This window comes from Pteropus medius, unplaced genomic scaffold (genome assembly GCF_902729225.1).
Source record: "Pteropus medius unplaced genomic scaffold, Ma_sr-lr_union100, whole genome shotgun sequence".
Classification (NCBI taxonomy): domain Eukaryota; kingdom Metazoa; phylum Chordata; class Mammalia; order Chiroptera; family Pteropodidae; genus Pteropus; species Pteropus medius.
The window spans coordinates 12,264,534-12,290,091 of NW_024354503.1; the positions used below are offsets into that span (position 1 = coordinate 12,264,534).

The 25,558-nt window shown below is 40.7% G+C and overlaps 1 protein-coding gene across 4 annotated transcripts in view; it reads left to right on the forward strand.

Moving 5' to 3' along the window:
• The window catches only part of ADGRF5 (adhesion G protein-coupled receptor F5), a 100,353-nt gene that overhangs the window by 25,823 nt on the left and 48,972 nt on the right, over positions 1-25,558 (forward strand). For 3 of the 4 annotated variants that reach the window (XM_039854949.1, XM_039854947.1, XM_039854950.1), the window contains exons 2-3: positions 18,223-18,342; positions 24,510-24,564. In XM_039854949.1, coding sequence (XP_039710883.1) covers positions 18,241-18,342; positions 24,510-24,564 — 157 coding nt within the window. In that variant the 5' untranslated portion in view covers positions 18,223-18,240. Of the gene's footprint in view, positions 1-3,073; positions 3,696-18,222; positions 18,343-24,509; positions 24,565-25,558 lie in introns of those variants that run through there. The other variant, XM_039854948.1, reaches the window with a different exon arrangement.

Sequence of the window (25,558 nt, forward strand, 5' to 3'; positions counted from 1 at the left end):
TGACCTGTGATATGTCGGCATATACTAGGAGCTGGGCGTGCGATAAATGAGACTAGTCCCTGTCTTCAGTGTGTTCGTAGTCAATGCATTAAAATAATCATTTCAATGCAGTGTAGTAACTGCAAAAAGACACATGCCTGGTGGAATGGGGCCAGGGAGTAGGAACCCTTGGCCCAGGCTGGGAAGGCTAGGAGGATCTTTGGAAGAAATAACACCTACAGCTTAAAGGGGGACAAAAAGTTAGCTAGATGAAAGAGATAGAAGGACAGAAGGGTGAAACAGCCTGGAGCATGCTGGGAAATACGTATTTAATTAGTGCCAATATTTCTGTTTAAGAAAAGAGCTCTGTCTCTAATGAGGTTATACCCTCAAATCCTAAGAGACACCTCATACTAACACAAACAGACAACACGGCTCTCTAGTTAGTTACTCTGGCTACACTACTGCAGTCTGGTTGGAAAAAATGGAGTTCAACTTGCCACCAGCTCCAACATCTTAGAATTCAGGGGAAGAGCCTCAGACCATGTAGCTGTAGCTGCAACAGAACAAAGTCCATCAGCAATTAATTCTGGGTTGCAGCCGAGACCATATGGTGGTTCCATTTTTTATGTCTTTGTTTTCATTGTAAGTGAGTGTGACAAGCACAGAATGTTCCTAGCAACAAATAGGACTGTGGGTGAGAGAAGAATTGCTCCTCAGGGAAGCTAAGGGACAGCCACTTTGACAATGCCTTTTTCCATGTCAGAGAGCCAACTGCACCCAACAACCCAACACAAGCATGCCTGAAAAAAAAAAAAAAGAGTAGTTATAAAAAAGAAAGCTTTCCCCAGGAAGTAACTCTGATAGCAGGGTGTTTCTTAAGTCAAGATGAGTCCACATCAAGTTCTGCCACACTGTTAACCTTTTTGTAAGCATCAAGGTCTCCAAGCTTCCCTTTCTCCAGTTGTGGGCTAACTCTGCCACCACACATTTACTTCCCAAAGCTGTCAGCCTGAAAATTTCTTTTTGTGTCCTTTACCATCACGTTAATGTCCCGTGTCCTCCTACGTTTTTTTTATTCTTCCACAACATAGCTGCCATCACTCATCTATATTTATCCTAATTCACTCAAGTTACCCCCAAAGAAACTAAATCTTATGACGGAGATGAGATATATTTCAGAAGCAAATTCAGAGGGCCAACCCATTCGTGCTGCACCCGTGGTAAATCTAGCAGAAAGCAAAGACAAAGATAACACTAAATCCATGCATGCAACTATTATTACAACAGAAATCTCATCTCTGAGAAATAACAATAGCTAACACACATGCTCACTGCGGGCCAAGCACTGTTCTGAGTATGTATTTAATTCATTTAATCTTCACAACAACCTTGAGGTAGGTATTATTATTATTCTGATTTTACATATAAGAAAACCGATGCAAAAAAAGACTAAATAATCTACGCTGTCATGGAGCTACTTACTATTTGGAAGATCTGGGGTCCATACTCTTAATCCCCAGGCTACTCTGGGTTTTCAAGGCCTAGGTACTTTCCCAGGACTTACATTTAATATTACAGATTTTTAGTGTAAGAAAGAATATGAAATATCTTTGTCCATTTCTTATAGAACAGGTCAATACCACAAATACTTAGCATAAGAAATTAATTCGTAATCCTTTAGAAAATGATTTAAGGTATTTGGCTCTATGTATATGTTTTAATATTTTTCTTCTTTTTTTTTTTTTAGGCTAAGAGTAGTATTTTATAGAGAATCAAAAGATTTACTTTACGTAGTGATTCATAACTTTACTATAGTGGCTTTTAGCTACAAGTAACAGAAAACTCAATTGGAACTGAATTAATAGACAAAGACCTTTATTGTGCCACAACAGTAAACAGAGGTAGTATCCATCCACAATTGGCCACATATCCAAGCTTACCCCAATGTCTCCCCAAGGAGAATGAGATCGCTGTGCTTTAGACCAATCTCAGTTCACCTCCTGAGCTCAGCCTTGCTGAGAGAGAGCTCCCCAGCCAGACAGGGGCAGAGAGCAAAGTGGGTCAGCTGTGGGTGGGCAACCACCATTGTCTCCCAATGAATGCTTTCAGTGAACTGGAGAATACAATTGAGAATCAGTACTGAGAAGAAGAGGAATATTTTAAAGGTTCATCCTTTTTTTTGTTGTTTTTAAAATATGTAACTTTGGTCTCAAGCCTGAGTTCTACTGGTGGTTATCGACATGTCTAAGGGAGACAGCTTTGGCCAGAAGGGAAGACAGGCAAGAAGAGAGGAAGACAGTGTGGAACAGGGAAGATGTATGAGCTTTGAGGATTAGAGCCCAAGTCTTCAGATAGCAATGAACAGTTCTCAAGCTCTTCCTCTATGTCAGATCTCACTGGAGCCTATAAGCTCAGCAGTATTATTATTCACTTTCACACATAATAAAATTCGAGTCTCAGTGAGGTCTCATAATGTGTACAAGGCTATATAAATAGAAATCAATGGGATTATGGTTTGAATCTCTACAGTCTGACTCTGCTGTCCTTACTTTGACCGTTTGGGGACTATCTGCTTAAGACTCACTTGGTACACGTACTTACAATGCAGATTCTTGGTCTCCAGGCAAGGCCTCATTCATCAAACTTTCTGTGGATGGGGCTACAGGGCAGACAATTGAACAGCATTCCCCACACTAAAGTTTAAGGTCAAGCGGGTGATAATCTATTTCTTCCCATTTGTGTTCTGACCTTGGGCAAGTCCTTGTTTCCCTTGGGCCTCAGTTTCCTCACTTGTAAAATGAGGATGGGTAAGTAATTTCCAGCTCAAAAACTGATTATATTTCATCTTTAAACCTAATGACCTGACTGCAGCCTGCCAATTGGCCTTTTTCCACGTAATTCTTTATCTTTATATGTTAATGTTAACAAGATGATATCGTAAGTGTCACAGAATTTATAATTTGATGTGCAGATATTCATAGAGCATCTCTGGAAATCTGGGAGAACTAGTTGTCCCTTCAAGTGGCGTTTTAAACTATAGCCCTCTCTAAAGCCCTGGGCTGGGGCTAAATCTCATAGGTCTTCTCATACTCTGGAGAATTTTTTATTCTCTGACTTTTCGACACTGCTAGAGATAAGGAACTCATCGATAATCTTAATTTCCCTTCCCCTTGGAAATCACAGTCTAATTTGGTGGACATATTTCGAAGGTTTAAACCAGGCTTCTTACACTGGTCATTAGCTCTAACCCGTTTGGGGTTTGCTCTGGTTTCATTTTTCTGATTTTTTCTTTGGAGAAAGGAAAGCAAGAACTAGGGGTATTGGCCAAACAAGTCCAGCCACTCAGTGGAGAGGTTTCCAGATAAGAAGGATCCGAAGGACTTCCCATGGGCGTGAGGGAAATCGCACACGCCATCCGGGGAAGAGAACCAGGAAATCACTTTTTGTTTTTCAAACCGCAGCCGACTCTCAGTCATGGCTCTGTGAGGCTCCGAGTGTCACGGCAGAGAGGCACTGGTCAGCGGGGAGGCCGAGCTTGGTGCGGAGCTGCCAGTCCTGCTTGATCCTCACAATGAGTCCTGCTTGGCTCTCCTTTCACTGGGCGTGAGGACTTGGAAGAGGCCGCAGGGCAAATGACCTCGTAGTGGAAATCTGGAAGGTTTTAAGAGTCTGGTCAGAGCAGGAGCCGGCCTGGGGACTGCGGTGCTGGACAGGTAACAGGCATTTCTCTTCCTGTGGTCTGTCTCTATTTGCAACAAGACCTCAGGAACGCCTCAGTCACTTTGACACTCCTTCTAAGGCATCTTCCAGTTATGATCCTCTTTGCCTGATTTTCTTTATTATGTATAGCTGTGGCATGTATGTTGGGAGCATAATGCATGTGTGCTAAAGAGCACTTTGCAGCCTGTTGGTTAAGGCAAGATTATGTTTAGGGAGATTGAGTATCAGGCAACTAGCTGGGATATTTTAAGGGTTTTCTTTATAATAAAGTTCTTTTTCCTTTCCTTTCCTTTTCTTTCTTTTTGTTTCATTTGTTTTGTTTCTTTTCTTTTTAAATGATTTTTCCCACCTCCGAACCAGAAAAGACCATAAATACTAGAGCTTTCATGAATGACTCTGTGAGTGTTTCCATGGCCAGGCAGCCATGTTGCGGGTGTACAGATGAAGAGAGGAACCTGCGCAGCAGGAGGAGACAGGATATTCTGTCAGTTCAGTCCTTGGAGCAAGGGATGATCTGAAATGTAAAATGTAAGCTGCCACCTCCCACCCACTGACTGAGGGAAAAGGAGTTTACAATTAGCAATGGAAAGGAAGTCAGGCAGAGTGCTGGGATTAAGAGCTGGGCAGACTGGCTTGAGCATTTTAGAAGGGAAGAAAAGCTCTATGATGTGCGTCTGGCTTAATCCATGTTTTCTTATACGTTGTAGAAAGCCAGGTCATGCCAACATTGCAGCTCAAGTTTTCCTTTTATAAAAGGCTTATGGTTTGGGTCTTTCATTTTTGAATGACACAAGTAATACATGAAAGTATTTGTACTGTAACAGAATATCTCTAACAGGTTTTCAAACCCGAACCCCCCAATATGCATTGTACTTTCCCCTAGCCCAAATTAGCCCACCAATAGTTTTCTGTGTATTTCATCAGTTAAATAACTTATTTTCTCTCTTTCTAGCTCTTAAGACAATCCAGGGCATATGAGAGTACAATAAATTCTCATGGTCAGATTTATGTATTGATTCTTAACAATACCTTCCTCTCACTGGAGGATAAAATAATACACGGGGAGTGTGAACAGCTTTTTTAACTCTTAGAAGTGTCTGAAAGAGTTCTATTCATTTTCACTGTTCTTATTTCTTGTGTTGGTTTTGGTTTTGGCAATTGATGATATTAATAACAATTTCCCACAGATTGAACTCTAGATTTTCCAATTTGACATTTGGGCTTCTCTCCTAAAGACCATCAAAAGCAGCCTTGTTTTTGAAGAAATAAAGGGGAAAAAAGAAAAGAAAATTAACTGAATGGATAGATAGATAGATAGATAGATAGATAGATAGATAGATAGATAGATAGATGATAGCTCGCTAGATTAAGTGATTGGCCCTGGGAAGATAAGGTGAGCGTGGGAGAAACTGTCTCTTCATTTAATGTATTAAATGAATACATGTATAATAAATGTATTTAACAGACGGATTTATTTTCTGTCTTTTCTGCCTTCTGTAAAAAGGTGGCCTTTTATTTTTTCCCCATATATTGTTATGAGACAAGGTAAGAAGAAAAAATCATGAACAAGTCAATATTGCTCATAGAAAGAGGTTTGGGAAAAACATACACATAAGCAATGTTAAACACAAGAATAATTACAGAACATTTTCAAATGCTATTTGGTATTATTATTATTATTATTATTATTTTTGTCCTTTCCAAGATTTCTCCATCTCAAACTTGAGGGCCACTTGGCCCTGCCGATTTGAACAATCTGTAGTGCTTTCTTGACCATCCTGTTAAATTTGCCTACCTTAATGCTTATCTGGATCCCGGGCTAATAAGATTAATTACTTCACCCCACCACATAGTGCTAGCTCCAGGCAGAGACTTTCTCTTCTTTTGTCACATCACAGGTGAAGCAGGGATCATATTTCCATTTTATGGAACACAAAAATGAGAGGTTCAGAGGTTAAGTTGTTTGTCCTGCATTACACAAGGAATCTTTCTGGGGCACTGAGATGGAAAGAAACCCAGCTCTCTGGTTTTCCAGTCCTATTCTTGGTCAGTGACGTGAGGTTAAAAGTCATGTGGAATAGAGAATTTATGCGATTGGCTGGATTCTGGAAGCTTTGTAGCAGCACAGACTCCCAGTTTTGCTAAAAATCTGTAGCGAAATCAAGCTATTGCCTAGTCCAGATTTTAGCAGATTCTAACACCTATTCTCGATTAGCATCCTCCTAGGAACTTAACCAAAATAACAACAAAAATTTCCTGGAGCAATTGAATCAGAATTTTGAGAGAAGGGGCCTGGGCATGGAATTATTAGTTTTTAAAAAAATCTCTGAAGTGATTCTTTTATGCAGCTAGGGTTGAGAACCACTGAGTCCTAACTGTAGGAGATAAGATGGCTAAACTGAGAAGCAGAAGCAATCTTCACTTTTGTAGCCTAGAAGTTGGGGCCAGAAGTGCCAGCAGCTGTGAGCATCACACACTAGGATTCTATTTTGGCTGCTGCTGTTTATGAGAGAAGCAGACACATCTCTCATCTGCATGTGAGAATGAAAAGGAGTTTTCCAGCTCTCCGACTGTGGCACCATCTTTCGAGTTTAAATCGGAACAACCCCACTGACTTCACTGCAGATACATTGGCTCCTGTCACTTGCAGATTTTACAAAAACAGATTAAATGTTCTAGGTAAACAGGATGTGCTCTTCTAGTGCCAAATGACTATGGGAGGTTATACATTTTACTCAATGTCACTTTAACATGTTTTGTCCCAATTCCAAGAAAAGGGAAGAAATACTAATTATCCTTTGCTGATCCACCACTTTCTGGATTGATCTAAATATGGATAGACGATAAATCAGGGCTGTTTTTAAATCTTAAAATGTGTCCCTAGAATCTTTCCGCCCTGACATTTCCTGATAGTTCAAGTTGGTACGGCTCGTAGGTACAATCTTCGCCTCCTCTCTAGAGACCACCAGGAGGGGTTCTCTCAGCTTCTCTGAGTTTCCTTCTTTGCCTGTGAGATTTGGCACAGAATAGTTGCTGCAAGAAAGGTTTGTTGAGTTAAATATCTGTGATGGCTGTGGATACATTATGAATTCACCAATTATTTACCAGCTCAGCATTTTAGCTCATATTGTATAACTCTGGTCATGATGGTTAAAATAATTAGAACCTTGCCTATGTCCTAAAAAGAAATTATAGCAGTGAAACCTTTAAAATCGCAGCTTGGTGGAGACATATACACTGGAGAGACTTGCTAAGGACTGTAAAATTAAAAAGGCAAAGAATCTTTTCTTTTAATTAGCTTATGTTCTTAATGCGAGGCAAGACACAGGCTTTGAAAATTTTAATAACAGGTAATAAATATTGAGTGCTTACTGTGTGCCAAATATTAATCTCAGAGTTTTATAAAGATTATTAACTCATTTAGTTATTCCAATCATCCTACACCTCAGATGCTATTATAATCCCTATTTTTTAGATGAGGGGACACATAATTTAAAGCAAATTGCCTGAGACGCACACAGCTGGCGAGTAGCAGAGTCAGGGTTCCAGCTCAGATAGTCTGACTTACGAGGCTGTACACCTAATTACCACACTGCGCTACAAAAACCACAACAGTACTACAAAAAGACCCACATGGCAGGGCCAGAGGGGTATCTGAGGAGAGAAATGCAGTGCATTCAGGAGAAAGTTGTATCTCTAAGGAAGACAAGAAAAGAGGCAGCATGCTATAAAAGCTAAGAGTTCAGACTTGACAGCAAACTCAGTTACTTACTGTGCGACCTGGGCGTGTTATTTAATTTACCCAAGCCTCAGTTCCTTCATCTGAAAATGGCTCTAACTGTATACAATCGTAAGGATTAAATGAGCTTAGAGCATGCAGAGTGCTTAATCTAATGCCTGGCACATAGCCAGGGCTTAATAAATGATAGTAACTGTTATTACTAAGTGAATAAGCAGGACCTGAAATGATGAGCAAAGCTCACAAAGGAGGAATGGGGTGTTTCAGTTGCCAAAATAGTGTAAAAAGAAGCTGAGAGGTAGCAATCCATGCAACCAATATTTATTGCGAATATTTATGACACATTCTGCAAAAGAAGGTACAATAAAAACTCTGTATCCAAGTGTTATGGGAGAAAAATGTGACAGAGCTGGGTTTGTATTAGATTGTTGTGATCATGCTGGCCGAGCGAATTAGCTCAAATATTCTCTGGACATTTGAAAAGGTTTAAAGTATTTATTGTGGTATAGTAGCATTCAATGAAAAAGAGTGTTCTAGAAAAATTAATCATTTGGTGGTACGTTGGGTTATCGGGCAGGGAAGGAAGGAGGGAGGGAGTCCATTGAGGAGATTACTGCAATCATTCAGGCGTGTCATGACATTGTCCAAACCAATGTGGTGGCCAAGGAAAAGAAACCGTCAGCAGTGGAGTCATGAACAAGACTTAGTGACTGACTTACTGCTCCCACTCGTGTCCTTGATTCTTATGTCCAAGAATGCCTGTGGGTTGTGAGCTGGGAGACTGGAGAATAAAGGCAGATGTTGGTGAATCTGGGAAGAGGTGAGTTAGGAGATAGCAGTGGGAGAGAAGAAGACACGTTTGCTGTTAGTCGAGTTGAATTTAGACCCAGTTGGAAATAGTACAGTTGGAGAGAAGCTCCTAATATTTAGCAAAGAGATCAGAGTGAAAATAAAGTTTTGGAAATTGTCACATAAATTGATAATTAAAATGATAGAAGTGGACAAGCTCCCTAAGAGGAAGGACGTCAAGAGAGATAAACCAGAGACCTAGGAAAGTTTTCGGCAGGTCCACAGTGAGGCAGTGGTGGAAGGAGGAGGATGGAATTACAGAGGAGGAGGAGGGTAGAGAGCAAAACCTGCAAGGAGAGACTCAAGAGAGGGGAAGGGGGGCGCCACACAGGAGGAGACGCTAAATGGCATCAGAAACCGACAAGAAACCAGGGAGGATGAAGGCTAGTGAAGAATGTCACTGGGTTTGCCTTTATAAAATACTTTTCGTAATGAGGTGAAGATTAAAGTCATGCTGTCCAGATTAAAGAAATCTTGGAATGGCCATGACTTCTCAGAATACTGTATTCTGGGGAGAAAAGAAGTAGAGCTTTTTTCATTTTGAGTAGCATACGCACATCGTTCTTAAAGTTGCACAAACTCCCTAGAGAGGGCAATGAAAATCTCAGAGAAGTGAAGCCACTGGCCAAAGACAGCAGTGCCCAGTCTCAGGGGGATGGAGTGGATGAGGACTGTGAAAGGAGGAAACGCAGAGGGCTAAGATGGCTCTGCCAATTATTAAACTGTTGGAACATTTTAAACCATGAGGTAAATAACTGCTGCCCTGAGCACTCCCCTCCCCCGCCGCCCCGACTCCCTCCCCCCAGACCCTCGCTGCTATCCAGCAACGAGGGCCCCCGGGCCTCTGCTCCTGTGCAGAGATGGCTCTGATTGGTCCATTATGATTATTACGGAAATACTCCATTACTGTTTTGAATCTCACCTAATAAAGGGTAGAGCCATAGAACTGTAAGGCTTGGACTCACACCCAAGCCCTCTGATGCTCTCTACAGCACTGCAGCCAAGCACAGGGCTACCCTCCACGGCATTTGGAATGCACCTCTGGCATTGTTTCGCCAGGGCTTAGGGAGACCCTCCATGTGGTAATCGAAAGTAGTAAGATAGATGAGATAACAGCAGAGTTAGGAACTTAATGTTTTCATAAAGATGGCAATCTCTTGCTTAAAGGTTGAAATCCTCCAACGATTTACAACAAGGAAAGAAGGATAAAAGGTTATCAACGCCGCACACATGTGCAGTGTGTTTTGGAAAACTTGGCCCCATTGTGTACAAACAAACGTTTCTCTGTAATCTGATAGCACCAAGTCACCCTGACACAATGCTGCTGCAGGACTTATTTCAAGGCAGAGGAAAATTAAATTAAAAAAATAATTCAAGGCAGGTCTTTAACTGGCATTGTGTTTCGTGTTTGTGTTAAATAAATATTTAGCTTGTAGTTCTGCATGTGAGAGGAATGAATCATCTAATTAAATAAGGTAAGCAAAGATAAGTCTTATCACCTCTGCTGTTGAAAATACAGGTTTATGAAGACAGGCTCTTAAAGTTACACTTGAGGATTTTTTAATCCGTACTTCTACAAGTCAGGAGGATGGTTATTGACGGCATCCATCCTTACTGCAACCCTGTGCCTCATAGAGATGAGCAAAGAGTAAAAATCACAATAAAATTTGCGATGAAAGTCATTCGACATTTGGTATAACTATCCATCATTTGCAATCAAAAGGAACTCTGCCTTGAATTATTCTCTAGGAGTAGAATGGTATATATGCATATCTATTTTCAATCTCTCCCCTAGTCTATTTTGATCAGAAGTACATGATCAGAAGTACATGTTTAAAATATAGCCACTTGAGTATGTAGTCTATACCTCAGAACAAGGAGAGCAGGGTATAGGGAATTATGCCCTTGGCTTGTTTCAAAGGACACAGCCACAGGCCAAGGTTTAGTAAGAGACCAGGCTTCCTTTGATATTGTCCTGGCATAAAATACAATTTCTTAAAAAGAAAGCCATGTGTGTAATATCACCTACTGTGTGTGATACGAATGCTGAGCAGTTCACACATGGGAAGAATCTCCATTGTCCCTCTTCCACTTTGCAACCAAATTTCTTGAGTTTTTTATGCTTACCATTTCCAGTTTTTCACCTCCCACACCCTATAACTTTTTCCAATATGATGTCCTTCCCCATCACCCCCCCAACGAGATGTCCCTGCTAAGAACATATTATGTTTCCAACTTCCACAGGCACGCTCAGTCCTCCTCTTAACAGACCTCTCTGCACTGTTAGACGTAGTTGACCACACTCTGTTTCTTGAAACTTGACCTTCCCTGGTTCCAGATTCTTCTGGTCTTGTTTCCCTCCTGGCTTTCTGGTATCTCATTCTCAAACATTTTGGCTCAATCGTCTTTCTTGACTGGACTTTTGATCATTATTGTTCTGTGGGACTTGGTCCTAGGTCTTCTCTATTCTCTCTACTGTCTTCCTAATCAATCTTATCCACTCCTGTAATTGTGGTTCCAATTACAGGGCTTACCTGCGTGGCTCCTGCTCACCTTATCAGCCACTTCTCAAACCGTTTTGTGTTTCCTTTTGGTGTTCCAGCCACTCTGGCCTTCTTGCAGCTTCTTGAATGTGCCATGTGCTTTCCCACCTCAGGGCCTTCATATGCGATCTTTCTGCCTGGAACTTCTTCCTTTCCCCTTTCAACCTCCTCTTTAGTTTTTAGCTATCGCGGAATCATGCTTCAGATTACAGCTCAATTAAATACTCCTGGGAAACCATTCACAAATTCTGAAGACTAGATCATATCCTTCTCTTAATAGGCTTTATTACAGTTCAGCACAATGGTTAAAATGATGCTCTCTGGAGTTAAACTTTCTAGGTTCAAATTCAGGCTCTGTCACTTACTAGCTGTGTGATTTGGGGCAAATTATTTAAGCACTCTGTGGCTCAGTTAATTTGATATCATACTATTAATTAGATATCCTAGAACCACTTCATTAGAATTATTATGAAGATCAAAGGATTTAATACAGTCAGTGCTCAGATCAGTACCTGGCACATGGTAAATGCTCAACGAATATTAGTGTTATGATTATTCTTTTAATAAAGCTCATCTACTGCATTAGACTCTGCTCCATGGAGACAGGATCCATTCTCTTCCTTCTTCGCTATTTCCCCGGTACCTGGCAGAGCACCTCGGCACTTAGCAGGTTTTAATAAATGTTTGTCCAGTGAATGACTACACCAATGAATACGTGGGTGAGGGGATAAGTGGTTTGACAGTAATAATTACTCCCTCCAACTGCCACCTTGATTAATTCTCAAATATGAGGGTTTTTTTTTTAATTTTTACTTTCGTATGAACACTGAAAAAAATCTCTTACACTATTTTAAGTTATGAAAAAGCAATCAGCTTAAAGATAGATGCTTATTAAATATACCAGCTCTGAAAAATGAAATTCAGGTCATGGAGGGCCTGGAGTATCAGTGAAAGCAATTGCCTTTATTCTGAAAGCAGTGGGGAGTTAAACAGGAAATAACACGTGGGAAGAGAGCTTCTGGAAGATCACTCTTGCATTCATGTAGATATGGAACAGAGAGGAAAAAAATGGAAGCCATTGCAATGGCACATAGGAGGGGCAGTGAAGGCCTGAACTCTGCAGCAAATCAGGGGTGGGTTGTCACAGGTGGGTTGGATAAATGCAAGAGATACTTATGAGTAGGCTCAGAAGCCTAAGCAAGGTTACATTATATTTGACATAATTGTGAGGAATGTTAAACTCTTTGAACAGTAATGGAGCCTTGAGAGACCAATCCCTATATCCTAATTTTGAAATGACTGAGTGCAGTCAACTCCCTGGCTTTGTGAATAGGAAAACTGAGACTCAGAGAGGTAAAGTGTCTTGCCTTAGGTCACACAGCTAGGTGGCAAAGTGAGGCTAGAACTCATGTTTCTAGTTGCTTGGTCTAGTATCCATATAGGGAAAATTTTTATTTATTCTTATTAATATCCCTCCAAATGGTACCTCTTCTCCAGTAGTATAGACTGCTCACTTTGTAATTTTGCCACCATGACATATCAGCTGTGTGGCTTTGGCAAGTTATTTGTCCTCTAACCTTCTATTTATATTTGAAAAGTGGTGATAATTTAGTGGTACCATAAGATCAGTGATAGGGTGTAATGACGTAATCCTTGGAGAGAGCTTAGCACCATGACTGGAGCACAGTGGGCACCCGGTAAATGACAGGGATCATCATCATAATCATCATCATCATTGCTGGTAATTATAGTCCACACTCCTATCATAAATGGCTTGCCTGCCTATAGGACAATATTATTATCTAGAATTTTATGAATCCTTGGTTAACCTCTTGAGTCCTGACTGACTCAACCTCCAGCTACCTCCAGAGACACACAGACCTTGCTAGGCCTTAGTTTTCTCATCTGAAAAACTAAGTGGTCTGTGTATGTCAGGGGGTTAGGGTGCTTGAACTAACTTGCCTTCCAATTCTGACTTGCCTTCCAATTCTGACTGTATGTTTTCGTGCTCTATTTAGATATACCAAGGATCTATTTTTCAATTTTCATAGAAACACACCAGAAATAGATAATAAATATAGAGCAACAGACCAGAGGGGCATGTTTAGCCTTTTTAAATAATAAAAAATAAAAAAAGGTAATTAAAAAAATTTTATATTAGTTTGCTAAGACCGCCATAACAAAGTCCCATGGACTGTATGTCTTAAACTACAGAAATTTATTTTCTCTACATTCTGGAGGTTAGAATTCTGAAATCAAGATGTTGGCAGGGTTGATCTCTTTAGAGGCTTCTCTCCTTGGCTTGTGAATGTCGTTTTCCTCTGGTGTCTTCACATAGTCCTTCCTGTGTGCGTGTCTGTGTCCTAATCTCCTCTTCTTATAAGGTCACTGGTCATATTGGATTAGGGGCCACTTTTAATGACCTCAACGTAACTTAATTATGTCTTTAAAGGCAACGTTTCCAAATAAGGTCACCTTCGGAGGTATTGGGGGTTAGGATTTCAACATGTCAATTTTGGAGGGACACAACTCAGCCTATAACAAGTTCCAACTCTGACTAGGCTCTTTTGTACTTTGTGGGGATGATCTCTAATATTTGTAATGATGCTGCAAAGCAGATACTATGACCCTGGTTATTTATGTCAGGAAACTGAGGCTCAGCAGGGGTAAGTGTCTCACCCACAGTTAAGTGGTGAACTGGAAACAGAACACAAGCCAGTTTTGCTTCAAAGCAGGTGCTCTTTACTCTATATCTATTATAGGAAGGAAGGAATCACCTGAGCCTAAGGCCATCAAATTTATTCTCATTCCAAGTTGGAGCTAAAATAGCTCTGCATTTTTTGGTGGTGGTGATTGTTCCGGAGAACAATGCTCTCCTGAAGACCAAGATGAGCCAATGTCACAGTGGTTGGACAAGCTACTCAAAGGAACTTTCACAAGTGGCTCCAGGGGCTGCTAAATGTCACCATTCGGGCTGCTTTGTTCCCTTTGAAACAGAGACAGCTGCCTCTCTGCTTATGCTGTTCTCTTTTGCCTGAAATTCTCTTTTCTTTCTCCATTATACACTGAAGCATTGCCCATCTTTCAAGATTTAGCCAGTGACCTTGGTCACTCCAAATCTCATTCAACACCACCCCTCTCCCCGGTCTTCAATTCTCGTCAAGCTAATCACTCTCACACTGCAGCTCACTTTGGAGACTCATAGGGATGGATCTCACTCTGCTACCTACTAACTGGATGGCCTGGGGGAAATTCTGTAACTTCTCTGGGACTTCATTTTCTCATCCTTGAATTAAAATTAAAATTAAAATACCTACCTTACAGCATTATTGTGAGAGGTAAGTAAGTGAATTAACATTTATTGCACTTAGCACTGTTTGGTACATAGTAGGTAGTCATTTAGTAAATAGTGCCTTTTAAACTTCTGTTTTTATTTCAGTCTATATTATTTTAATTGCATGTTTTGTGCCTTCCTAATAAGATTGAGAGCTTCTTGGGGGCAAAAACCATGACTCATTTCGATTTGTGAATGCACAACTTTGGGCTTATAAAAAGCTATCTGTATTTGTTGGTCCATAAGTGCACAACACATTTGACAGCATATGAGACATATAACACGAGCTCAAATAACAGCCTAGGTGATTGAACTGCATCATAACTATTGGATAGACCACTTCTAAGTCCATACTCCCATTAATCCATTTACTCACCCATCACTGACTCATTGCCTCCTAAATGCATCCCCCTGAAGTTTCTGTTTCTACATAATTCCTTTAGTAGAGGGAGAGCTACAGGCTGGTGATGGAAAGTGCCAGAAGTGTACAGGGGAATGTGGAAAGAGCAATGAAATGCTAAAAATATGGATCTGGCAACCTCAAACCTTGCTGTACATCAAAAGCAGCTGAGATGCATACAGACTCTTAGCTACCACCCCCCAGAAACTTTGACTCATTTGATCTGGGATAATATTAATGCAACAAACAAATAAACAGAAAAAGAAACTACCCATGTGATGGTTCTGATGCTCAGACCACCAAAGCCGATGATACACAAATACTTCAGGGAACTTCCTTCGAGGGTGCTGGTACCTGGTGATGCTAGGAGAGGGTCCATGTGCCAGGCTAAAGCCAGGAGCAGAGCCCTGGACTGAAGGAAGGAGGAGGCACCTGAGCAGAGGCTGATCAAATACAGGCTCACTTTTACTTCTTACTGTTTTACTCCCCAAGAGTTGCTAAGTAGAGTATCAAGGCAATGCTCCCCAGGGGAGAGGGGCTGGGAATACCAGTGAGCTCAGGAAGGCAGAGCTGTGTAGAGCTTAAGAAATAAATCTTTTCCAGAAAGAATCCCACTACTACCTTATTTAGAAAGAGCTTAGAATCACAATTTGATGATGACATTGGGTCATTGGACTTCACAGATGTGGTCATTTTGTGAACATGCTTTGAACTTGCAATGTACAAAGGCCCATTTATTTCCCTTCCTACTGAAATTCTGGGCAGGTCAAGGCTGATGAAGGATTTCCAGGAAAGCAGCTGATCTTAAGCATCAGTTGTTTCTAAAACTTGGGAGAACCGTTCCCTGATGTGTTTTGGACCCTTTTCACAATGAGGCTCCTGATGCATAATCACTCTGCAGGAGAATGTCCTTAGAGACCACTTCAAGGAACCCAGACTCTCACCCTCCAAATGTAGTGCTGCTGAGAATCCCAATGACTTATTCCCGGCATATGATGGCAGGGTGCCTCTTTCTCAATTCTAACTTCACAGAAAGGAAAATAGAGTCAGAGGAGACCAGGAAGTTGCTCATCACCAAAGGGTTAATATTAGGCATGAAATCATATTTCCTAGCTTTTTCTAAGATACAGCTGGCTCATACAGATTGGTGAGTTTTAGCGCAGAGTATTCAGGACTTATATTTTTAAAAGAGAAAGAAATTGGGAATGTTATCAGATCATTTTCTTTCTCTCTCTGCCCCTGTTTTTGTGTCTCTTAGCTGTTGTCTGCCCTTTACTCCAGAAATTTGAAAGAAATATGAACTGCTAAGGGATTTACAATAAAGGGAGCCCTACTGAAGACACATTGTCTTGAATGTGGAATAAATGCTTTGTACTTTTAACTGGATGCATTTGGAGATTTTTCCCTCCATTACCCAAGTTAAACAGCTTCACTGGCTTCTTCACAGACAAGAATAGATGTGAGCTGGAGGGTTAATGATGTAGGTAAGAAAAGTTTGTCTCAGGTCTCTCCTAAAATGTAATAGCCATCTCAGAAGCTGAACTGATTTTTGGTTGTATCACTGTTCTAATCACTGGTTGCAAAATATTTTGAGACTACCTCTCTCAATGTAGTGGCATTCTTCTTTCAAGTGGAGAATCCCTCATCCTTGTGAAACTGACGACTGTGCATAGCAATTATCATTATTCCGCACCTAAATAACCCCTCCCCAGAGTGGGGTTCCACCTACATCTCTATTTCTACCGACTTGTGATTTTGTTGTCCATAAATATGTTAATAGAAAAAAGAATGTTGATTTAATAAAGGACTGCTGTGGGGTAATCTAGGGGAAGATGGGGACAATAGTGGCTGGTGGCCTATATTAAAGGACCATAAATAACCATTTGGAAACATTATAATTCTTGCTAACTTGACAAAAAAGGCCAACATTGGGCAACGATGGAAGGATATGAAGTCAGCTTTAGTCTTTCTAATATCTGAGTCCGTCCTTGGGTGTCGCATACTAAGGGAGGCCCATTCAGTTACTAAATCTGATTAACTGCCTCAATAGGGAACCAGCTAGGATAGCGCACTAAATTTGGGCCTGGAAAAATTAAGTTGCCACCTAAATGCTCGATTCATCCCCAAAACGGTTGCTTCACCAAGCTAAATCTGCCTGCCCAATACCCACAAAGACCCACCCCCTTTCAACAAGGGAAGAAAAACCTCTAATAGAGAACTAAGCAATGAGTTGCTATGATTTCTCTACAGCAGACATATCTGATTTTAAATATCTATTCCTGTAACCTAAATTGCAAACATTTTTGAAAAGCCATTGAGTTGCAGAATTTTAAAAATTTATTTGATTGCCAGACTTGCCAATTGGGTCAGTTTTCCAGAGCCTTATGCTTCCGTCTTTACTACTGGGGAAGAGGAAAAGGAGGTGGCCAACAACTGGTGATTGAAACACAATTCCCCCTGGCATGTAAGTTTTGGCTAGCCTGTGTGTGTTATCCTGGCCACAGTCCCGTGGCATTCCCTGCAATGCCTGGGCCAAGGCCTGCCCTTCCTGATGGTTGCCCTCCGGATTCCACTAGAAATCAAGGTGAAAACCACTGCAGACTGCATCCCTGGAGCTCTTCAGGTTTTTAATTGCATCTGAGTCTCAGAAAAGTCTGTGAGAGAATTAGAGGAGAAATAATTATACCCACCTCTCAGATGGGGGAACTTGGACTCAGTGAAGATAAGTGACTTACTCAAAGAAGCACGATTAGTTTATAGTAATCCTGAATCCTAATCTTTATCTCTGTCTCTTAGTCTAGTGCTCTTTCCAGAACAATACAAGGACATAGAAAAGTCTGTAAGAAAAGGAATCTGCACAAAGTAGTTTGTTCTGGTTCTCAGATCCATGAGAGTTGGGATTCTTCCATCTGATACTCTTCCTTTTAAATGCCACCATAAGTAATCTGGCCACTAAAATCTTTGTTTTCAGCACCAGCATTATAAAAAGAAGGCTGTCAAAAATCAATACATAGGATGGGATATATTATGATATTAATATTCTATGTTACATACTATAGTATGACTAGATTATGAAATACAACTTATAATTTTATGACTTAAATTCAGGATTTTCCATACATCGGTCGTAGCCCATTAAAATGGGTCTTGAAGTCAATTTAATGGGTTGCTACCAGGATTAAAAGAAAAATAGGGTAAGATAAGGTAGACTAGAATTGAAATTGTCAGAGTGTGTTGCATGTAGAAAAGGTAAGTATTGTTCTTTGAACATTTTGTTTACATATTATGTATACTAAATCACAATGTTAAGTATTTCTTACCAGAGTCTTTCCCTTTTTCTCACTTCCCCTCTCTCTTCTCTTTCTCCTTTCTCATCCCTTCTCTCTCTCCTTCTCTATGTATATAGAAATGTACCCAAATGTCTTTCGCCTTTGTCCTATTTACAGGTACCATCCACCATTCTCCCCAACCCTCATCCTTCTTGACATTTCCCAAGGGTCTGGAGCACACACTGTTCCGTAAAGTTACTCCTTCCTTTCTCCCCTCTATTGAAAAGGTCCTTTTGCAGTATGACCTTCAAGACAAGATTTGCAAGCTCTTTCCATATTTCGTAAATAAAATGCTCTATCTCTAAACCATTTCATTTCCATTCCAGGCAAAGCCACTTGAAGAAATGAAATCCCCTAGGAGAACCATGATGTCTTTTGTGATCATTGTGATTTATTCTTCCCAAGTTACACTGAGCTTGAATTTAGAGTCTATTGTTCATCCTTTGGTGAGTAAATCCATGTCTGTTATATTTTTCCTTGTCACATTTTTCTGATTTCCTGGAATGTCACAGATAAAAATTAGTTTCAAAAAATTTTTTGAGAGCCTTCGAGAAAATATTGCAGATGGGGATGAGGATGGTGAACATAAATGGATATTAGCGTATCTACTGGGCTACAATTTACCATACTCAGAAATCGATAGTATCAAGTGAACATCCCTCAAGCTTACTCCCATAACTAAATTGCCATCTCTACACCCAAAGCTGCACCCTGTGAAACTGACGACAATGACTTTATGCAGATTTAGAGGACTGTTCTTGAAGGATTCATTTTAATTGGAGCATCAGGCTAGAACACGTTTCAAAAAGCATTAATCTGTATGTGTACTTGTGACAATTACAGGTAGTTATATCTAAAGGGGCCATTGCTATCACTTAAGCTTTTCACTGACAAATTATCCAGGTCGTTTTGTCTCCGGGAAGTTAATGGGAGTTTAGCTAGACAAAAGGGGTGATAAGTACTCCTTTATTTTTTATAAGAATTATTGGATTGTTCCTTCCTTAGCTTACTCCACTTAACATGCACCAAAGACAGAGTGTGTTAGAGGTTATGAAATCTTGGGAGACTGATGTAATTGTCTCTGTGTCTCAGTGTCTTCCTCTGTAAAACAATGATAATAATAGTACTGATTTCCTATGATTGCTATGAGAATTAAATTAGTTAATATTTATAAAATGTCTTAGAACAGTTCGTGGCACATATCAAACATTACAGCACTGTTTGCTATTATTAGGTCTCTTACTGTATTTTTTTCCTACTCATTTTTTAAAAAGATATTTTAGTGTTACTTTATTTATACTGTCACTAGTGGTTTTTTTTAATATATACATATATAAATCTATCTATCTTCATTGGTAGATTTTAATATTGTAAAACATTTCTTTTTTTCCCCTGCTTGGTACTTTTAAATGATAATTCTTTGCCTTCTATTCCAGTTGTCAATTCTGTTTTCGTATTTATGTTTGTCTGATCTTTGTCTTTTATTTTTTGTTTAGACCTTAATATATCATGTTGCTTTGATGCTTCTTTTATAAACAGCATGTGTTTAAAGGTTTTTTTTTTCTTTTAAATCAAATCTGAGTAAATCTGACTTTGTGGAATATAATTTATTAACATTTAATGTCATTTAAAATGCTTGATCTTACTTTCAGGATTTTGTTTTATGACTTTATATACTTCCTATTTTCTGTTTGAGTGTCTTTCATTGTTTAACTTAGGTTTCTTTGTCTTTTTCTTTATATCTCTCATGACTCGGGAGGTATATTTTATGTCTCTCCTCTCAAACTCCAGAGTGCAGGGTATAACCCGTACAGTCATGTGCAGTGGTTTATTCATAAAAATAGAGAAAAATGTTTATGTTTCCTGTGCAATCACAGGGTCAGTCCAGTTATCCCAGGCCTGTGCGGAGAAAGACAGAACATGAGGTGATGTCAGCAATGGGGTTAGTGTTACCTCTGTTCCAGAATTTCTTAGTGTTCATGGCTGCAGCCGTGCCCTCTTACTGTACCAGGTTGGTCTTCATTTCAGTGGCCCTAACAGAGCCCTTCCATCTGCCTGGTGGCACAGGCTGGTCAGGGATAAGCCACTGAATTCCTAGGGATGCTAGTAGAATTTAAACTTTACTCTCCTGGAAGGCCCCACCACTACTCCAAAGGGCCTCACTTTGTTTCCCCTAGATCTGCCTTCAAGATATAGTATCTTTGTACAGCCCAAAGGCCAAAGACCCCCATTGGAGAAGTGTACTTAAACCTGCCTTATTAGCTTATATGGCCCTAAGCTGCCACCCAGCTCCCGCAGCTGAACTTCTACCAGTTTAAATGCAAAACATGGTGATGAGCTTTTTAAAAAAAATTATAGTAAATACACATAAAATTTACCAACTTGGCCATTTTTAACTCTTCAGTTCAGTAGTGTCAAATACATTCACTTAGTTGTGCAATCAATCTGTAGAAATTTTCATCTTGCAAACTGAAAACTATACCTATTAAATAGCAATTCCCCATTCCCCCTCCCCCTGGCACCTGGCAATTACCATTCTACTTTCTGTCTCTCTGATTTTGACAACTCTAAGTGCCATGTATAGTATAAGTGGACTCATACAATATTTGTCTTTTCATGACTGGCTTATTTCACTTTGTATAATGTCCTAAAAATGTATCAATGCGGTAGTATGTGTCAGAATTTCCTTCCTTTGAATAATGATCTATTGTATGTATATCCCACATTATTCATTTATCTATCAATGGACGCTTGGGTGTTTCACCTCTCAGTTATTATGAATAATGCTGCTATGAACATGGGCGCGCAAATATGGGGTGATGGGCTTTTGAAATTCAATGATACAGCTTCTCAAACGCCACTGTGCACATGCATCCCCCTTTTTAAAATGAAAGTTTCAACTCTGGGGTGGGCTCCCCAATATTGCCCTTGTCCCTGCTCCAAAGATTGGACTTTGAACAGCAAGGCTATAGACTCTCAGCTTTGACCTCAGTCTTGAGTCTGGAGCCTGGCTCTGACCCTCATCAGCTTTGAAAACTTAGTTGTGTTTCCTCATCTCCTTAACTTTTTTCCTCTACATAATATCAGAATGAATAGTAGCTCCTTCATCTGTTTCTTGTAAGGATTGAATATTCTCATACATGTATGTCTTAGCACAGGGACTAGCACAGAGCAAGTATCTAAGATTTGGTAGTTAGTTTTACTATTCTAGTATGAAATAAACCTATGTTAATATTCCAGTGCAAAGAGACATTCCAACAGGATCTTGGGCTGAGACAATTATTTAACATAGACACAAAGATGTTAAGTCTGGGATTCTAGATCGAGACAAAGAAAAATGAATAAAAGGGCCTTGACAAGGAGAAGTGAGATCTGGCAACAACAGCTGGCATCTTTGGGGACACAAATTCCATGGGGGATTTTCTTTTCTACACATAAAATGCCACCTCTCATTATTGACTGATTGTCCACTCCCATTGTAGGCCACCACCTCCACCCACATAGTTATTTGTAAAGTCATCATGTCAGACAGGTGGGGCGTTTCCTGAAATTAGTGACCTTGTGTCTTCCTCCTGAAGCTTGGCTATCAGGAACTTCCCCCTGGATTGAGCTGGGCTTTGTTGCTCAGACACTCATCTGGGTACTTCTGCAGGGATGAGCTGAAGAAGGCCCAGCTGGAGGCTCTGTTATTGTATCTGAAGAAAATGTTTAGCTGAGCATTGGGAGCCCCTGGAAGGATCTATGTTTTTCTCATGAGTTCTCATAGGTCCCAAAACTGGGGTGACATGAGGACTTAAGAGTGCAAGGCTGGCCCCCTGTGACCCCTAGGCCAGCCGGACACGTAGGTATACACCACTGACCAGAGACTGCACAGGCATTTGCTGTGCCTCAGCACATTACTATTCGCAGCATAAGAAACTGAGGCTTAGAGTGAGTGCATGACTTTTCCAACCAGGAAGAGCTGAGGCTGTGGGATTCAGTTCTTGGAGTGACTCCAGCATTTGCCTTATTGAAATCCAGGCTCCATGACTTGGCAGCCAGCTCTTTGTTCCTTCTCAAATCTGAGAAGGCCAAGGGTAGTCACCACCACCACTGGGGAACTCCTCAGAGGTTTTATTGCTTTCAGTGTGTTTTTCCTCCATTTTCCCCATGATTGTAGGGCTCAAAGCATAGATAATTCTCAAAAAAAGTTGTGAATTCTAACTGGACAACAGAGAGGCAGTAGGCGACAAGAGTTCTGGAACCAGCACTTTGCAAAGATATCCCCTGAAAGTTCTAGATAATCACAATAAAAATTCAGAAAACAGTTAAAAACCAGTGTCTCTCAGAAAGTGACCTCACATCCAGGGATGAGCAGGTTAAATAGTCAATTTTCTTCACCCTACCCATTACCTGCTAAATCAGACTGGGGGAGGGGAGACAAGTGACCCTTATGCTCACAAAGATTTGAAATACTTTGCATGAGAGAATTGAAATGTATCTTGATTTTAGCGTACGACTGCCAACAGAAAGTCTTCAATTCTTTAGTCCTACTAGAAAAATGGAGAAAATGAAATCTTGACCTGGGAGAGCTGCCTAGTGGTGACTGCCAGTGATCATCTTCTCAAAGGCTGAGTTCCCCAACCAAAGCCTGTGAAGAGTAGATAAAGCAAGCTGTCTACTTTCGGGCATTGACTTTGCTCCTTCTCAGTTCCTGCACATTTCAGTACAGCCAAAATAACCTCCCTGCAAACAAAGCAGCCACTGGGTTTTTGAAATTCAAATCATCATCCATTTTCTATTCATTTCATCAGGAACATTTATGAACTATCACAGGTACACAGTTTTTCTCCCCAGTTCCGATGGATGTTAATACTAGTCATTGAACAGAAAGAGGGGACAGAAGTAGGCAATAGAGAAGAAAAAATGCTAGGTAAAAAGAGACCGGGTCCCTGAGACGAACCCACAGTTTCCTGAGGGATCTCCTGATAAGATGATGCAAGGCCATTGTGCACAGACTAGCTGGGTTCAAATTTTGACTCTGCCATTTAAAAGCTGTGCTACTTCCACCAAGATATTCGACCTCTCTGTGCCCATCCATGTTTTCTGATCAGTGAAATGTGGCTAATCTGCAATTTAGGCTGTCTTGAGAATTAAATAAGTTAGCACACATCAAGTACTTAACAGTGCCTGGCACAAGGTGTTGAATACGTCTTAGAAATAATTGTTTCTGTTATTGCTATGATGTGAGATAACAAGAAAATAACGGTAGGCACCACAGATGGCAAAATGAGCTTTGCCTCGGGAGGAGTTCATAGGTATGTGGAGTTCACAGTGAAGAGCACACTACAGTTGGCAGGGATTACCTGAGGAGACTTCATAGATTTGGGGCTCTTTTATTGAGCTTGAAAGGAGTCAAATTAGGTAGCACATCAAAGGAAAACCCAGCTGGAGGCAGGGATGAGTTAGGAGACCTGTGTCAGGTCGGGATGTGGTTACCAGATGTGGAACTTGCAGTGACTCCAACAGCAAAGCCAATCAATGTCAGTTCTTAAACAAAGAAGCCACATAAAGACGGGAGATGATCTTTATAGAGGTAAAGCAAGAGGCAGTATGTAGACAGAGGGGTCTATGTGAATGGTGCCCCCAGAACAGTATGATGCTCTGCCATGGAATAACATTTACTATGTCGCTAAAACTAGTCTCAGTGCTTTACATTTATTAATCATTTAATCCTCACAACCACCTAATAAGGCAAGCTATTTTATCCCTATATTATGGGTGAGTACCAAGGCACAGAGAGGTTAATTAACTCGCCCAAGGCCACACAGCCATTTTATGGCAGAGATCAGATTTGAATTCAGTCTGTAGAGTCCTCGTTCTTAACTATTGTACTATATGATGTAACAAACATTTATTAAGAGCTTACCATGTGTCACGTTGCAGTTTGCTTAATTCTCATAACAATTCTATGAGGTCGATACCATTATTATTCCATTTTATAGAAAAGAAAACAGAGGCTCAGAGGGGATAAATAAATCTCTCTTATGGTCACATAGCATATAAGTGGCACAGCCTTGTACCCAGGTAATCTGACTCAAGAGCTGGCTCTCATGGCTCTTGCCACAGGAAGCAACAATGGAACCATCCGAGGGAAAAAAGATCAGGGAATGAGAAATAATTTCTAAGCATGGACAATCTAAAATATATCTAATGACGCAGAAATATTAGAGTGGGAACAGGCCGAGTGCTGAGAAGAGGTCGTGAGACTTGTCGAAAAGGTCACTGGAATGACTCAGGGTTCAAGACTAAGGCAGAAAGCAGATTTAGAAAACACCATAATTTACACTTCTTGACAGGACTCAAACTGCTGGAACTCTGAGAAACGCAGATACGGTGATTTCTTCCATTCCTGGAACTAGAGACTGGTCTTTAAAAAGTGAATTCCCAGGTCACTCCATTTTATTTTCCTGACCATTGAGCTGCTGTTTACCCAACATCCACTGGGCTCAGGCGCTAACCCAGAATCTGCAGCCCTGAACTCCGCTTTAACATTTTGGGGCATGTGAGCAGAAAGCTGTCATGAAAAAACATCTCTAACGCTAACTGACAATTTTCTCAAATGTCCTTTCAGATTCTCCACGATCATGAACTAGCAGGGGAAGAGCCACTAAGGCAAAAAAGAGCGGGTATGTAAACTCTTTGCTTGGTGATCACTTCTACTAAGTCCGATCAAATGACACTTGCTATAACTTTTCAAAACTCTGCAATCCACATAATTCAGTCTCCAAGCACATCGAGATCTAATTTCCATTCTCTATTCTATCAAATGGCGTTAAACGATCTTAGCAATGCATTACGATCCTCCTTTTCTCTCCTCTCACCACTCCCCATATCCTAGAGATTTCCCAGCGCCTCTCGCTCTTCAATTGCTCTCTGCCACCATCAAGCCTGCTTCTCTAATCTCATCCCAGCAGCCTTTCCTTTTGTCCTTTTTTTTTTTGGATCTCTTCTGTTCTCACTTATCATTTTATTTTGTGGATAACTTAACCACTCGACTCGAGTTCTCCTCTGTCTCCCATTCTAATTTTCCCACTAAATTCCAAAAATGGTCTGGAAAATATAGGGCTCCATGCTTTGGAGGGTTGAGAACAGGTGAGAGCTGTGAACATTCACTAGTTCACTGATCCTCAGTGTCCTGTCCTACATGCAGAACTCTGGGCAGGTGTCAGTATATGTCTGCAGGCTGGCTTTTCCCAGTATCACATCCTCCTAATTTCCTCACAGTAACCTTTCAAAAGCATCAGTCTGATTGTGTTAGTTCCCTGCGTGAAATTCTTCATGGGTTCCCAATTGCCTTGGAGGTAAAATCTAATCACCTGCTGGAGTCTTACTAGACCCGCATGTTTTTTCTCACGTGTTCTCCTGTTCCCTTTCACACGGTCGATGCCCCACCTACCATCCCTCTTTGTCTGGGAGACTCCAACTTAAGTCTCAATTCACATGGGCCTCTGCCATGGAAGGTCTTCCATTGAATCCCCAGACAGGGAGGGGCTGCTTTTCTGAGTTCCCATTGCCCTTGATACATTCCCATAGCACAACATTTGTCCCAGTGTATTGTAATTATTTTGCTTCCTGTTTGTCATCCCCAGTAGACATGAGCTCCCTTGAACTCTCTTCCTC